Below are 17,313 nucleotides of genomic sequence, written 5' to 3' on the forward strand. Positions count from 1 at the left end.
GAAGTGACCATAGAGCTTTCACGAGACGACAACCTTGCCTATCTCTTTGCCTATGGATGGTGCTCCTACACCACCCATGTTGTCAGTCCATGCTTTGAGTGCTCCTACACCACCCATGTAGGTCAATGAGAATTACTAATCATAATTAACTCATACTAATCAAGATTACAAGCTATCAAGCTTTCACGAACGACAACCTTGCCTATATCTTTGCCTATGGATGGTGCTCCTACACCAGCCATGTTGTCAGTCCATGCTTTGAGTGGCCAACCCTAATGCATTGCCTCTCATCACGTTATTATTTTTACATGAGTTGGGATATTCCAACATTTTGAATCTTTATAAACTATTATTATAATCTAATACACATATTATCCTTGTTTTTTAAAAGGATATGCACTATTAGAGTTGATTCATTCTATAAGAAAGTGGTAAAAAGCAATGTACAAAAAGAACTAAATGAAAGGAACACGATTTTTTTCCCTCAAGAGATATATCCTTTTGTGCTATGGTGCTAAGGTGCTGATTTAAACAAGGTGCTATGGTGCTATGGTGCTAAGGTGCTAAGGTGCCGATTTAAACAAGGGTTAGTTATCTAGCTTTCCTAACCTATGCAGTAGACATTTACCTATACTTTGCCCGATACCTATACTTTGTGGGCAGGAGACAACGAAGCTAAGGGATGGAATTATGTGAGCCAACAAGAAACTCTAGCAACAAACAAAAATGTGAGACCATCATGTGCCTCTAGTTTTTAGGATCGATTGTGTATGCACTAAAGGAGGCACCTTGCACACTGACAACACACCCAACTTGGCCATGTCAATAATGACTAACCAACTTATCCCGAGTTACATTAGGGGACATTTGAGCATAAAAGGGCCCTGTAAGGATCCCTAATTTTAAGGAATTAAGACTAATTTTATCGAGGCTTAAGGAGACAAAGCTCATAATGATGCCTACTTTTGGGCCTAAAAGTAGGGGATCTCTCTAATTTTTGAATTAGTAATTCTCTCTAGGATTCTGTTTCTAGCTATTTAAACCCCCTTCTAGGATCAATGATATGTACGCTTTCAATCTTATTTACTCCACTTTAATAGTCCTATTTGAAATTTCCCCCACATTACGTTCCTTTGAATCATTACTATTATTCAGCATATTTCCTACCAACCTCTGCAATAAGATTTTAAGGAATTAAGACTAATTTTATTGAGGCTTAAGGAGACAAAGCTCATAATGATGCCTACTTTTGGGCCTAATTTTAAGGAATTAAGACTAATTTTATTGAGGCTTAAGGAGATAAAGCTCATAATAATGATGCCTACTTTTGGGCCTAAAAGTAGGGGATCTCTCTAATTTTTGAATTAGTATTCTCTCTAGGATTCTGTTTCTAGCTATTTAAACCCCCTTCTAGGATCAATGATATGTACGCTTTCAATCTTATTTACTCCACTTTAATAGTCCTATTTGAAATTTCCCCCACATTACGTTTCTTTGAATCATTACTATTATTCATCATGTTTCCTACCAACCTCTACAATAAGATTCTCTCTCTCTCTCTCTCTCTCTCTCTCTCTCTCTTCACAATAGAATAGTCCTATTGTGAATACAATAGGATAGCCCTAAGTCACTTCAGAATAGTCTCTTCTATTTTTTGAATGGCATAAATTTCAGATTCAACAAGAGTGCGGAAGGTGGACTTGCATATTCGCATATTGAATGAATATGCATCAATCAAGAAAGAACTTTTGAATGCACATGAGAAGCATGCAAGAAGACAATAGGGTCCGACTAATATGGATCTTTGGGTTGATGGATATTTATATCGTAATGACCATTCTTCACATTGTCCTCCACCCTTCACTGATCTCCCTTCATTTATTCAGTTTATTGGAGAGGGTGAGAATGAGCTGCTTGGGTATTGTAGAAGGTTAAGCATGGGCGATGCATGGAGAGTCCAATTTCTCCACTCACAAACACAACGCTTAAAAAGCATTTTGAGTAGTGTGCAACATGCACTACAAGATACACAAAATAATAATGTAGAGCTAGAGAAAAGAGACAAAGAGAAAGAGGCTCGCATTATGAAGCTACAAGACACAATCTCTCGCATGAATAGCACCCCAGTGGGAGCAAGAGAGCGCAAGAGGACAATCAATAACATTCAAAAACTCATAGTTGGTGGTGGTGCTCACAAGTGAAGAATCCATGCAGTAAGATTTATTTTTTGTTCTTTGCCTATTATTGCAAGTAATTTTGATTAAAGTAATTTTGGTTCTTGTAGTTGTTATAAGCAAGGTGTTTTTGGTAATCTTTATTGGTTTGTGAGACAAGACCTTTTTGAAAGAAGCATGTGGTGATAATGGTCCTCAAGATTTTGGACAAATATTACGTAGTTGTGTGAGGAGGCGTGACATTCTTTCCATCATTCGAGACCCACGCCACAAGAAGATACGTCAAGTACTCGCAAATGAGATAATGGATGATATTACCAATCTTCTAAGCATTGAGGAGGTTCAGAATGCATGCGATGAGGTGGGCATTAGCACAAAAGGATATCAAGCCGTATCAATTGCTAAAAGATACACTCTGCAAACAAGGCATCACAAGGAATATTTGTCCTGTCCCCACAAAGATTGATTAGCAAGAGGACATGTAATGATGATGTGTAACGCAAAATTAGAGAATACTATTGCATCAATGATACATTAACCATTGGAGCTTGGGAAAAAAAGCGAGGCACAAATGGTAAGATCATGTATTCCTACAATGAGTTCAACAATATATTTGTTGATCTACAATGTCTTCAGAGAGCTATGATCTTAATCTATAGATTTCCTAAACAATGTAAGTAATTTTTTACATTCTTTGGTGAGCTAATAGAAAAATCTTTTAAGTACTAAAACTTATCTACTTCTGTTTGTCATGCAAGGTGACAAGGTAAGTTTTGTGTTGAAAGTGGATGAGTGTCAGATTGTAAAAGGAAAGAGGTTAGAACGAATGAGTATCACACTTATGAATGAGGTAATGGCATATGCAAAGAGTGAGATCAACATGACTGAGGAGATTGAGTTACCTTTGGAAGGTTTTAATGAAAACCCAGACAATTAGATGAGCAATAGGGAGAGAGATTGCAAGTCAAGTTTTCCCTCTTTTAGTGTCCAATCTAAGAGAGAGATATGGTGGCTTGGGGCGTTTGAAGTACCGAAGGAGACACATGAAGTGCTGGCTTGGATGTTTGATAGGATACCATGGATTATCAATGTCATTAAAGCATAGATTCAGGGAAAAAAATTAGAAGTGGAGGGTAAGGGCACTTATACAATAGACTAGCATTTAGGAGGTGACTTGAAGACAATAAAGTGCCTTCTTGGGTGTCCACAAGGTGCTAACACCCCAAATCCTTGTCCATGGTTCATGAGTGGTGAGAGAAAAGAAACAAAAGAAGGCAGGAAGGAAGAGGAAGCTAGAGAATCAAGATGATGAGAATGACATAGTGGATGATAATGCTGGCAATTGGTGTCTTGTCTACTAACATGCTAGTTGAGCCAAACAGGCAATTGGTGTCTTGTCTACTAACATGCTAGCTGAGCCAAACAGGCATTTGTTGAGAGACCCCGAATGGAATCTTGTTATTCAATTCGAACTCAAGAATGCCCACTTTTGTACTTTGCATGTATTCATACGTGTGTTTGATCATCTGCTCAAGTGTCACATTGATTATGCATTTACTATGCAAGGCAAGGAAAGACAACATGAAGCTCTTCAAAAAGTAGAGGAGCTACTCAACTCAATTGGGTGCTATGGCGGCAATGTGTAGATTACTGTTAACAAGAAGACCTCTGGCATAAATCATGAAGTGGCCCAGTAGGTGTCAATGAGTGGATATAAGGCAAGACATTTTTTAGAGAGGCCAGAAAAAGTAAAGAACTCAAAGTCTTGGGTCTTGTGGAAGGATTTGTGTAAATGTACGACGTTTGACTGCACCAATCCAAGCCTTGTAGTTCTACGTGAGAAGGTTTGGTCAGACTTCAATAAGATGGTTAAATTAATGACCAAAAGCAGGACGACTGTAAAGGAGCGCCGAAAATTTCAAGAAGAGCTTCAAAATTTTACAAAAGCCATGGTCGATACATGGGGTGATACCAACATTACACATTACATGGTAAACATGAGTTTCTTTCTACTCATCAATTTGAAATGATTATGAATAATAGCTTGTGAATTGGTCCTGTTTTCTTATGCAGCACATTTTGTATGCTCATGGTGTATACTTCATGAATGAATATGGTTCTCTTGACATGTGGAGCACCCAAGGAATGGAAAAATCTCACTACCGAGCTAGAGAAGTATATTTCAAAAACACCCGACATGGAGGAGGAAAGACTCGTACATTACCTCTCAAAGAAATGTTCAATTGGTTCTACACATATACTTTTGGGCAAAAACTATCAATGGAAAAGGCCCGTATGAGTGATTTAGAAAAGGCACAAAATCAAGCCAAAATGAGGAGGTCACTGAAGTGGAAAGCTGGCACAGGACCAACATGTCATGCGGCATGGAGATCATCAAGAAGACATGAAGGAAGAATTTGGATTTAGTGTAACGAAATTTTGTATACGAAATTTATAACATTTTGAAGAGTGTTATAAACATTTTTGCTTAGTACACAGACTTGTGATTAAAACTTAATCACATCATTTCATTACATAAAAGATATAACAAAATATTTACAATGACAAGATAATTAATTGCTCTCGAGTCTCTTCTCTACTTGCTCTTCCTCTTCACTAGGCATTTTTCCTCTATAACGCAAAAACTTCTTGTGACTATAACCCTTGAGTGTATTTACATCTTCTAGTCCGGCAACTAGGGCATAGCTAGCATAATAGAGGAAGTATCCAGTTCTAGAAGGCCAAAATCCTATACCGTATCCAAAGATACGAATTGTAGCACACTTCTCTATAAGCATGACCTTATGTGTATTGTAAGGGATAAAAGAATAGCCCGTATATCTAGATAGTGCCTTGAGTGTGAGAGGTGGAATTTCAACATCACTAGAATATTTGATGTGCTAGTTTCGGTTCTCATCCTCTTCCAACTTGGATGCATCCCAAAGGTTGATGGAGCCTTCTTCATTTCCTTGATCAAGGGCGGGCAAGGGCTCTCTTTCCATTTCAGTAATTCCCAACTCCTCTTGAAGACTTTAAAAGTCTAGCTTTGTGGGAAGAGAAGATTTAGTCTCCTTGGCTTTGTCAAAGCACAATGACATGGCTCTAGGGGCTTCAATGAAGTTCTCTGTCACCTCAGTGTCTAACTTCAAAAACTCCTCTTTATGTTCATTTTCCACATCGAGTATACCCCTGGTAGCTTCACAACCATCTGCATAATTATGAGGCAATAATCCTCCCTTAAATTATAAAGCTTTTGTATGTAGGAGAGAAGAATAAAATTCTTGCCATTTATAAGAAAGGAGGTCAGCCTAGAGATGACAAAGTTTGATTTTAAGTGCTCTCCATGCATAGATGATCCCTCATCAATAACAGTGGATGCCTTAAACTCTGTCACAACAAACACTGTGCTTAGAAGGCACTCCTCTCATCCCCAGAAACTAGGTCCATAACCTCATCAATTAGATTCAATCTCTGTGTGACAAATGAATCTTGTGAAACCTTTTGGCCCTTTTGAACTTCTAGTTTATCCTTTGTGTAGTCCTCTTTGTCTGCATAAAGAAATAGATAAGCAATAAATCCAAAGTAGTACTCAAGAACCTTGCACTTTTTCTTGTGCAGAGGGTAGTTGTCAAGACAAGTCTTTTTCTTGTGCAGAGGGTAGTTGTTAAGATAAGTCTTTATCCTCTTATCTTCTGAATAGGCATCCCACCTTCCTGACATGCTCTTCTTTTCAGATTAGGATAGGGTAAAGCTAGACATGTGAACATATTGTGATGATCACTTATTTATAATTTCTGTACTAATCACTTTACTATATGCCTCCCACTCTTCCCCTAACATAGAGCTTGCCATGTCCTTAACAATATGTTCTAAATTAAAGGGCACATTGAATATAGGCTCAACGTCTAGAAGACGTTCATCATGCCCAGCTCTCCTTAACAAATCGAATAGGTTTTCATTGGCACTAGGCTCATATGTTACCTCTTCAAGTGTCTCTACATCTTCCAAAGGATCATAGTAGTGAACCACTTGCTCCATGCTCTCGAATTGTTGGCCACGACGCGAGGACGAACAAATGACCAGAAGCGAAATTGCTAATCGCACAGTAAATTGAAGCCATGAGTGAAGGGGGACCCAAACCAATCCACGGCGCGAGGACGAAGAACTGACCAGAAGCAAAATTGCTAATCGCACGGTAAACTGAAGGCGCAAGTGAAGGGGGACCGAAACCAATCTACGACGCGAGGAAGGAGGACTCAAATAAAAAAAAAGCGAGGAAGGAGGACTCAAATAAAAAAAAAGTAAAATTTAAACAAGGCACAACTATATATAGATATTATTGGGGCTGATGTCATCCATGTACTGAGGAAGTGAAGGGCTAACATCACCAAAGTGTGATGTTGTGCCATGTGAAAAGTTGAAGAAGTCACTTCCACTCCCAAGAAGAAAAGAAAGTTGGTTAGGAAATCTAAGCCAGATGATAAGAGTTCTGGAGAGGAGGAGGAGGTGAAAGAAAAGGTCTCACATGTGCATGATATCTTAGAGACCCTTGTGCAGTTGGAGAAGGCCAATTCTAAGAGGCTTGCCCAAGTACCAGGGCAGCTAATCTGCAATGTTGGCACAGTGGAGGAAGACTACCTCTATATTGCATCTGGGGACATTTACATGCTTGTAGAGAAGGATAGGGAGATCAATGATAGTGTTGTTCTCATGTGTTTAAGGTATGACTATATTTTTCTTATATGTTTATTTTCTCATATGTTAATAATGTAAGAATATTTTCTATTTTGTTTATTTTTCCTTTATAAACTCTTTCAGAGCACTTATGAAGGAATTGCTTCCAAATCAAGTTAACGAAGTATTTATTTGTGATCCCTTAGTGTCACTTGCACTGATTGATATGAAGAAGAAGACTTCCGAGCTGGCATCCTATTTCAAGCCAATGAAAAATAAGAACATTTGTTTTGTTGTTTTGCCATATGTAGAGAGGTTCATCTCTAACTGATGATTCTTATGTGTTTATTATATGACATATGTGTACAATTCTTTTAAGGATATTCGCTTTCTTAAATATTTCTTTTACTTTCTTCTAGTGGACATTGGAGTGCTTGTGTTATCAATCTTCTGAGAAGAAGTGTTACTTTCATGAATAGCCTGACTGGCATGCATGGGCAGATAAAATTGTAAGTAGTTCTCCTAAATAACTTGAATATTTATCTTCCTTCTAAGCTTCATACATTATTTTTCCTTATATTCAAATTTAGTTTTTAATAGGGCATGTAAGAGAGCTTGCAGCTATTGAAAACGAATATCCGAATTTGAAAAAGGAGGCAGAGTATACGTTTCTGAATCCAGTGGCTTTACAAAAAGATTCTACCTCATGTGGATGGTATGTTATTGCCAATGTGTGAAAATATCTTTTGTCTAAATATACCGAGATTGATAGCAGTGTAGGTTAAGTTAAAAACCTACTATTTTTATAGTAAATCTTTACCTAAATTTTTAACTTATTTTCTATAGTTCGAGGTTCGTAAATCTGAGAAATTTTCTTAATTTGACAGACTCTTGGATCTCATGAGTTTTGGATGTGGAGTGCTCGTGCAAGAGCAATTAATATTATTTTGAATAAATCAATTACTCCTAATGATCCAGATTCTCCACCCACCACTGAAGCATTTTATGTTTAAGCAAGGAACTCTACATAAAGAAACCAAGGGTGCTCCTCAACAAGGCACACATAAAGAAACCAAGGGTACTAAAACCAAGAAGTACCTCAAAGAAAAGTGTTCCTCAAGTGGGTGCCAAGAAGAGTGTTGGTGGCAAGAAAGCTAAGAAGGAACTCAAGTTTGCTTGGTAAGAATAACGAGAAACAGTCAAAGGAAATGGACATGGAGACAAAGGAGGCCACAAAACCAGAGGAGACAAAGGGGTACATGGAGACAAAACCAGAGGAGATAGAGACAAAATAGAAAGCTTCATTCTCCTTCCTATTTATCATTGTAAATATTTGTAAATTTTTTTCTAATTTTATAATTTTTTTTTGTAAAGATTGAGAAATTCTCTTCTCATTTTATGATGTTTTTTTTAACTCAAAACACATTTGTACTTAAATTTTTTAAGGTAAGAACATGAGTTTGTAATGGGCTAACTATGGTTTTGAGATATTGTGCCATAATTGCCTTGAAATGTCATCTCGTGACTCAAGTACATCTCTAAAAGGAAAATATTAAAACTCTTAAAGAGCTTTATAAAAAGAGCTCCAAATATTGTAATTCTAAAAGAACAACATAAAAAATTACAAAGGCACAACAATCACAGGACAAAACTTTTCATTGATGAATAACATACGTAAATTTACAAAATTGGTATGAGTGGAGCCCAAGAGTCGAAGGTAAATATTATAATTCTAAACAGACTTTATAAAAAAAACTCCAAAGCTTTCTTATTAAGTCATGCTTATACAATCATATTTCCAATCAACATCTACCAAAGTCTTCGACTTCATTCGCATTCGAATCTTTCTATTCTTCATCTTGAACTGTGTCCCACTTATATCCTCACTTCCCATGATATTGAGGTGTTCCCCAATCTTTAGGAGGCTCCAATGCTTGCTTGTACTTACAATTTCCACCACACCATTGGGCAACCTAACGCATATGTTAAGAGGCAAAACAACTTGTTCATCCACTTGCAACTACTGTTTTTCTTCATCCACCATTCGTAATAAAAGTGAATGTATAAGGTAGCATGAGCTTTAAGATACCGAAATGTAACACTGGACTCTACTATTTTGCACTTCAATGTATCATCCTTATGCTGTCTCTCTACAATGTTTCAGTGCTCTCCAAGCAAGGCAACCATGTCATCACCTAGTACTTTCTTGCACACAAACATGGTAATTGTTTGTGAGAAAGAAAATTGATTGAACATCTTAGCAAAAAGATGAATTGGGCATACCCAATTACTGAGACCACAGATCGAGATGGCTTTGCAAACTTCAAAGATCCTTGTATGTCACAAAGTATCTTTGATTTCATGTGACCATAACAGTCCAAGCATCAAGAGTTGGCCATTCAACAGAAGAGAGGAGAGGAGATGTGATGATCTCTAGCTTACCAAACCCGCCGTCATGCATTGGCACCACATAGGAGTGCCGGTAAAAGAAGATCTTTTCCTTAAGGAGGTCTGCACTGGTTTTACAAGAAAACAATGCCTCACCAATGTCTGCATGGAGTGCTTGAAATGTTCCGGTAGGGCTTCGTAATGGTTGCTCCTCTACCAAGTTAGAAGGAAAAATATCTACAATCCAAGAATAAGATCATTAAACATGAAAGATGTAGCTATCGTAATATCACATGCCTCCTTCCTTCGCTATGATACTTACAGTTGCATGGGAATCGAGTTTGTTGTCTCGTACTGTGTACACATGTTGTACAATGGCTACCAGGTCTCCATTGCTCTATTTTTTGAATTCCTCTAAATGACCCTTCCAATGAAGCTCTATCACATCTCGTCTCGTCAGTGCAGACCAATAGCAGTAGGCTGTAGGAAAATCCAAGCACCCTTTTGAAATGCCTCTCTCACCCAAGCACCATCATTGTCTCTTTTGTTATATAGTGAGATCTCCTCAACCTCATCTTTTGGTCTTCTTTGTGGTGCAACCATTTCAATTGTGAAGCTATAGTAGTGAGATTAGGGTTGGGCGAATGAGATAGAGAAACAAAAGGCATGATGCTATGCATATTAGGGTTTCGGGCTTGATAGATATTAAAGAGATGAAAGAGAAAGGGAGAAAGGTTAAGGAAATTTTAATTTGGACGTTCAAGAAGAAAAGTGGGCTTACAAATGAAATTTTTGACTACAATGAAATTTGAGATGGGTTTTTGGAGAGAAAAGTGACTCTTGAAGGAATCTCCAAAATTTTAAAATTTTAAGGATTTTTTGAGGCATGAGAATGGTAGGACTATACCTACCCTAACCCCCTACTTTTTGAAAGGGACAAGTGTAATTAATTAGTATTGAAAACCTAATCCTCCTCTTTAGAGCCTAGTCTCCCTCTCTATATTCAAAGGAGACCAAATGTGCACAATCCTCTATTCCTATTGGTCCATTGCTAAATACTTTCATTAGCAAAAGGCCCAAAATATGTTCAAATGCTCCCTAATGTTTGCTAGATCCATGTAGAAATGAGCCCCTACTCCAACATGGTATGGATCAAAAGGGGTATTTGAAACTTAGGTTTAAAATAGGAAGAGATACTTTCCTTTCAACTCCATATACTCCATATACTATACTCGTGTTCAGAATTTTCAATTGCAAGCAGACAAAAAAAGCATGATAAGAGACAGACAAAGATGAGGTACACAGTAGTGTCCGATTTAAATTTCTTTCCCAATTAGGAGCAATACCGGGCCTTGCTTTATGGTCATCGCAGCGTACATGCATTGAAACGATGTGCACATATTGTGAACTCGATATTCGAAAGAACCATGACTCTGGAAACTAAACATTTATCTGGCTAAAGCTCGAATTCCAATAGCCTAGAGGCAAGCAGAATCATATTATTAAAACGAAAATTAAAGAAGACCCAAGGAGCCTTTCATCGTGAACACTGAAAAAACGTCAAATGTTGTCAACGTCTCTTTGAGGTAAAGATGCCAGGCGAGGCACAGAAAAGGAACCAACACAAATTTTGTTGCTAATGTTTGAGAGTGACATGTTGGCAACGTTGTGGAACCCCAAAAAAAAAAAAAGGGGACAAAAAAAAAGAAGAGTTTCGTTTCTTGTTAAGCAGGCGTGGGCAAACGGCAGTACATTCACACCTGTCACCTCTGTCACCGATGATGTACATTCTTCAACATTTTCTTTAAAAAACTCGGAAAGCAGATTTTTTAGACACGTCAGCAAAGACACTTGTCCACGTGAGAGCTGTAGCCTTCACCACGACATCAGCGATGGTTCTTGGATCTGGAGAACAGCCTTCCGAAGCTAGAGCCGCCGGCGGGTTTTGGCGGCTTGGCGTGACAGAAGTTGGTGGTGGAAGAGTCGGCAGCGGCGTTCATTGACTCGGTCAAGCTGGTACGAACTGCAGGGCGGGCGGCGCCCCGCCCGCCATGCTGCTGGACGTAACGGGCGGGTGACCGGGCTGGCGAACTCATGGCCGTGTGTGGGGGGCTGTACACAACTAGCGCCAGCTGGTGGCCATCTTCTTCTTCCGGGGGTAGGTAGCAGTACGCGCCGTTGCTAGTGGGTCCTCTCTGCTGCAAGTTGGCACTGGCGTCGCAGTGCTGTTGGTGGTGACGGCGACCATATCGATAGTGCGGCGAGACGTAGACAGGGCCGGATGCGCGTAGGTGTTGCTGTTGATAGGCGGGATGCTGATGATGGTGATCGGTGTCTTGTGGGCCAGAGACGTGGCAGGCCCCATTATTACTAATATTACTGGGGCTCCAACCACGGGCGAGGTGAGGAGGTTCCTCTTCGTACCGTCGGCCAGTTTGGGGCACCCAAGCCTGGTGCGGTGGCGGAGGAGGTGGAGGAGGCCTTCGATGGTGATGATTATGATGATACTGATGTGATGATGGTGTGTTTGTACTGTAGCAAGAAGCTGATGCATTTTGATGACCTTCCAAGCTGCTTGCATGTAGCTCCAGCTGCATCCTTTGATCTAGAGATGCCGAGTCCATAGAGGCTGTGTCAAATGAGCGCGCCGGCGAGTGATCTTCCGGAGGTGAAGACAGTGCAGTCAACTGCTTCCCCAACACTAGTATGGTCTTCTGGCAGTCCGCCAACTTCTCCTTTGCAGCAACAAGCTCACGCTCCTGCAACACCATTAGCGAAGTTCACTACCAGTCGGACGTGTCTAACGAGGGTTTTTTTCAAAATGTTACAAACAGCAACCTTACAAGTTACAAGAACTTTAAAGGCCTCGCGTGGTCAAGATGTGTACTTATTTACCTTTCTCAACCTGGTCTCCTCATCGTCGGGTAACTTAAAAGCATTGCACTCGTCCTCGAACGTAAAGCTGCTAGGTCAAAACGCTCAACATTAACTTCATTAACTTCTGGACAACACGAAGACACCAAACAAGAAATATATATATGTATATTATGTTTTTACCCTTGCAATTTATGCTCAAGTTCCTCACACTTGGCCACAACTCCGTCGTAGAGCTTTCTCTGATCCACCAACTCCAGCGTTAGCGAGGCAACGCTCGCCTGCAGCTTGCTCACCTCCACTTCAGCTGCCTCTAATTTCGCTTGGAGCTCGGCCTTGATGCCTTCTTCATCAGAAAGCTTTACCTTTACAGTATGTAATTCTGCTACTTGACCTTGGAGATGAACGACAAGCTGCTTGTTTTCACCCAATTCCACTTTAGTACCTTCGAGCTCTTGGCAAGTGGCAGCCACGTGTTTCTCCAGCTCCGCCTTGCCTTCCATTACTTGTTCGAGTTGATCTCGCATTGAACAGATCTCACTTAAATATCCAGCGGCATTGACCTCGACAACACCAAGGCCCCCACTAGTAGCAGCATTCAATTTCAACAGCAGGTCTTCCAGCTCGGACGACTCAGAACCGCACGCTTCACAGAGTACGATCCCGAATCGCACCAAAAATTCCAAAACGCTCGATTTGCCCTGCAAAACGTTGTCTTTGGACGAGACCAGGGCTTGTTTTTGCTGGTCCAATTGGAAAGGTGTCTTTGCCTTTGTACTCCCATCCTCACGCTTGGCCTGCCAATCAGGATCTAGTGTGGTTTCTTCTGTTTGCTCAGCTGGCGTGCATGGAGGTGGCAACATTTCTAGGAGTAAAATGAGCTTACCAAGGACAAAGCGAAGGCTGGAGGCAGCAACTGGGCTGGCCGACGATAATTCCTCTGTATTTAGGTTAGCTAAACCAGTAGGACTAAGATTATCCCCTACTGAAACTGGCGTAACAGCCGCAAAGCTAAAAGTATCACTTGATTGAACAGCATTTCCCATCCCTTGGATTGCCCTTTCCAATTCGGAAATCTTTTGATGAGCTGCATCAACCAAGCCCATAAGACCCTCTCCCACTTGGCTAGTAGACTCCTCATTCTCGGGCTTCAGAGCCCTCAGCTGCTCTTCGATTGTACTGAACTGGCAATCCAAGTCCTTGCACAACAAATTCAAAGCTTGAAGATAAGCCTCCTGATTCACCAAATTATTACTCAATTCTAAGGTTTCCTTTGCAGCTTCAAGCAATGGGTTTTCAATAGGACCTTCTTGACCAAGAACCACGTGATTGACAGTGGAAACAGGAGCAGCTGTGTCGTCTTCAAGACTGGAGGAAGGATCTATGGTGTTGCAGAATTCTGTGGTCTCCATGGTGGCCTCCTTAGAGTTTGGATTGCCTTTCTTGAATTGAGCAAGCTCGCTTATCAGCGCTGAAGCCCAAGACTCTGCACAGCTAGCCTCCTCTACATCGTTGCCATTGCCTTCCTCCTCCGACACTGTTGCAATGCTAGGCTCGGTAGTAGTGTTGAAGTCAAAGCCATTCGTTCTGGCTTCTCTGGGTGTGCCTTGCAGAGATTCGAGGTGGTCCTCAGCTATGGAAAGCTTATTGGCAGTTTTGGCACACACAAGCCTGGAGGCTTGCAACTCTCCATTTCTCTTGGACAAAGCCTCCTTGAGAAGATTGTTCTCTTCTTCCATGGAGAGCATGCGGTCTCTAAGCATTTCAACATCTCTGTTGTTGCTGGGGGCACCACTCTGATAAGAATTTGTAAATGAGATAGTGCTACTAGTCAAGGATCTGTTGGGTCTTCTCTTGGAGTCTCCTGTTACACTCTCTCTTCCGGGCAAGCCTTCGACTTCCTTCCTCATCTGGGCAATGGCAGCAGGGCCGGGTAGCTTCTTTCGAACCAGGCTTCTTAATCTCTGGCAATCTGCTTCTAGCTTGGCCATCTTCTTCACATTGTCCAGGTGCTGCTTGTGGGCAGCGTCTGCGGACTTCTTACTGTAGTCCACCTCTTCGTTACGGATCTCCAGCTCTTTAATTAGCACGTGCAACTCGTACTTGAGAGCAGAGATCTCTTTCTCCGATGAGCCCAGCTTCACTTGCAGGATCTTCACTTCTGTTTCTGCCCTTGCTTTGGCTTCATTTGCTTCAAGAATCTTCCTGGCCCTCTCTTGCAAAGACTTGGACATGGCGCTGTTCTGAGCATCAGACTCCATTAACCTTCTCTCCAGCTCTGCTTGTTTTGCATCCACCTCTGCTTTGATCTTCTCCCACTCTATTGTTTTGCATGAAATGGCTTCTTCTATCTTCCCTTCTTGCTCTTCTCTGACGTGTCTGACCTGTCTCGTGCATTCCTTCAAGGCCACATCTAAGTGAGCAACACGCTCTTCTAAGATGGCCTTCTGTTGGGCAGCAGCCTCAAGCTCTTGTTTGAAAGAAAGAGCTTCCTTCTCAGCTTTCTCCCATCCTGATTCGAACACAAAAGCAAAGGTGAGCTACCGGAGGGGCAAGGCCACAAGTACTTAACAAGACCCAAAAAATAATGATTTCAAGGAGGCTATCGTTTACCTGAGACAGCTTCTTCAGCGACCTTCTCATGTTGTTTCACCAAAGCTTCATTGGCAATCGTCTCTTTCATAGCTGTGCTTAATTCTTGTTTGAGAGCTTTAAGGCTCTCTTCGGCTTGCTCCCGGAGAGAAATTGCTTCCAAAATCCGTCCATCCTCCACAAAGGTTGGTGCTGTGGCCTCCTGCATAGTGATTGGGATAATTAGGGGGGAATTGAAGAAGAATCTCATTGATATAAAGCTTAACCTTACCAATGTAACTTTCAACAATTAGAGATAAAACATATGGAGCAATACCTGTCTCCCGTTTAGTGCAATGTGAGGGGTCTCCTCGGCTTTGAAAGAAGTAGCAGGGGACGTTAGTTGAGAAGGAGAGAAGAGAGATGCTTTGTCCACCTTGGGCGCGCTTTTCTTCCTCCATGGCCAGCTGCTTCTGCGTTCAGCCATTTCTAACAAAACCAACCTGCAGAGAGTAGACTGTCCTCAAACCCCTTGGACTAACTAAATATAAACTATAAATTTACAATGCTTGTATACATGGCAAAGTGTCTGTGCCCTCTCAAGTGCTGCTAAGCATTGAGGATCTTGATTTCAATGAGTGGAAATGAATAAAAAGAGGAAAGTGAAAAAGCTTGCAGAGCACTTACCGATCAAGAAAATGATGGAGGTGACCTTGAGGGGAGCGGGAACCACTGTTTTAGTGTGATGAGGGTGCTCTGGTCTTTCAGCTGCCCACTTTGCTTGTGGTACTTGAGAAGTAAAAAAGTGGGTTAAATAGTTGGTTTTGCTAAGCAAGAAGGGGATGAAAAGGGCTCGAAAACAGTTGACAAAAAAAGGGGTAGTGTGTGTTTGTTTGTTACAGTGGTGGTGAAGCTTTTAGGTGGAGAGCCCTTGCCCTTCACTAGCTAGTCGATGGACAATTGGCTCCATCATAGGAAGTAGAACAGAGAAGCCATGGATCTCCTAAAAGCTGTTTCTCTGTCGTTTGTCAACTCCCCAGTTTGCCGTCCTTGCAACTGATCGCTTCTTGAATAAAATCTGGTACTAGCTTGTCCGGGGGGTGGCTCAATATGCGCTTTGGCGGTGCAATAGTCAATTTGTCACCTCTCCTTGCCGAAATGAGAAGAGGTGCTGAAAGGCCAAAAAATCTATCTAGTGGGAGGTAAGCTCCCAAGTAGAGGTCCACATTTGCACAATGACTTTGTGCTTTTAGGCTTTAGCGGGCCACAAGCAAGCAATAAGGGACACAACTCAGCTGGGGCCGAGAGAGCTTGTTGAATAAGAGCGTGTAGGTTTGAGCTGACGAGAGGTTTTACCTGCCAAATAAAAATCAGGTCCCTCAGGTGTACTCCATGTCTATATCTATAATAATCTACACAAACATACAAAACATTCTCTCTCACTCCACAGAGCACACACGACTCAATAAGCGGAGTATGCTAGGATCAGGATTCAGTCACCAGTGTGTTTTGCACGCAAGACACCTATGATAAAGAGAGGAGCCCTACACAATTATTGTAGAGCAGTGATCTGAGAGGGCCGAGGCCCCAAATGAGGAAGCTACTTTTACTGTAGACAAAACTAGCTGTAACTGTGACAGCAGCTGTTGCTAATTACACGTGTGGTCAGAGTCCCAGCAACAAATGCTAATGTAGGCCGACTTTCTTACGTTCAGACTCAGAGCGCACGCAGAGCAGCCCGTTACTCCTCCGCCTCATTGCTAACTAGGAGAGTCTGGGGGCGAAAAAAAAAGGGCGAGGAAAATTGAAAAGATTCCCGTCGATGTTGTTCAAAAATTGTCACTTCAACATTAGGCCGCCTTATAATGTACACACCCTTTTCCCTTTTATTAAGCGCACCAAGGAAAGACACTTTAATTTTTTGTTCAGTTTAAGCAACCCCTCGTATCGCTTTGTACTTCCTCCTTTAAGAGAGAGATGGCATCTTGCTGATGCTGCCCACTTTTCATCTCTCGCATACCCCAAATTCATTTTTCTTTTTCCTTTTCACTCGGTACGCCCCCTTTTCTTCATTACAAAAACCTTGGCTTTCATTACACCTTTCGTAAATGCTGCTTTTTCACCCCCCGCCCTTCTACTCGTGAGTCTTTTGGTGGATAGCTCCTCTCCAACTACCTTCGCTCCTCTCTCTTCATCCGCTATTCCAACGCCACAAAAATGATGACTCATATCAGCAGGTGGAAAATTTAACCTTAGGTGTTCCCAATGCCATGCATAAATAAGATTGCTTTTTTAAATCTTTATTATTGTATTTCTAATATTTTTTAGGAAATATATATATATATATATTTATATTAGTATGCTATCCATCCACATGTACAATAGTCATCCTTTTACACATACCAAAGGAATAGTTTAGTAGAACCTAACATCCCCATTTTCTTCTCATGTCTCATCCATATTCCCCCTCTATGTTTTACTGCCAAACATATATCTTGTATGTCGACTTTATTCTTTGAAACATTAATTTACATCTTTAAATTGAATCAAGTGAACGGTTTAGCTACCAGCCTAGGCGGTCTGTTGAGTGGTTTTCTTCAACATCTTGTGTAAGCATGGAAGTAGTGAGAGA

At 41.1% G+C, this 17,313-nt stretch overlaps 1 protein-coding gene across 2 annotated transcripts; it reads right to left on the bottom strand.

Moving 5' to 3' along the window:
• Positions 1–10,933: 10,933 nt before the first annotated feature.
• LOC147642343 (filament-like plant protein 4) lies at positions 10,934–16,517 on the bottom strand. Of its 2 annotated transcripts, XM_086805499.1 has the most exons (6): positions 15,369–16,517; positions 15,019–15,184; positions 14,724–14,904; positions 12,294–14,622; positions 12,132–12,198; positions 10,934–11,995 (listed from the first exon to the last, which is right to left on the bottom strand). In XM_086805499.1, the coding sequence occupies exons 2-6, from the start codon at positions 15,166–15,168 to the stop codon at positions 11,123–11,125; spliced, it is 3,600 nt and encodes a 1,199-aa protein (XP_086661625.1). In that variant the 5' UTR covers positions 15,169–15,184; positions 15,369–16,517; the 3' UTR covers positions 10,934–11,122. The 2 variants fall into 2 exon arrangements, with proteins under 2 accessions (XP_086661625.1, XP_086661617.1); XM_086805491.1 differs by lacking the exon at positions 15,369–16,517 and having other exon boundaries at positions 15,019–15,318.
• Between the last annotated feature and the right edge of the window lie 796 nt (positions 16,518–17,313).

Source organism: Cibotium barometz, chromosome 1 (genome assembly GCF_041138505.1).
Source record: "Cibotium barometz isolate CiBa-2024 chromosome 1, ASM4113850v1, whole genome shotgun sequence".
In the NCBI taxonomy this organism is placed as follows: domain Eukaryota; kingdom Viridiplantae; phylum Streptophyta; class Polypodiopsida; order Cyatheales; family Cibotiaceae; genus Cibotium; species Cibotium barometz.

What these genes read in the sequence shown, in the direction of transcription:
- LOC147642343 (XM_086805499.1), bottom strand. Translation starts at nt 15,168, where the DNA reads ATGGCTGAACGCAGAAGCAGCTGGCCATGGAGGAAGAAAAGCGCGCCC. An exon ending in CGCTGAAGAAGCTGTCTCAG is followed by an intron (nt 14,623 to 14,723) that starts GTAAACGATAGC and finishes TGTTCGAATCAG; the next exon opens with GATGGGAGAAAGCTGAGAAG. An exon ending in CTTGAGCATAAATTGCAAGG is followed by an intron (nt 12,199 to 12,293) that starts GTAAAAACATAA and finishes TTGACCTAGCAG; the next exon opens with CTTTACGTTCGAGGACGAGT.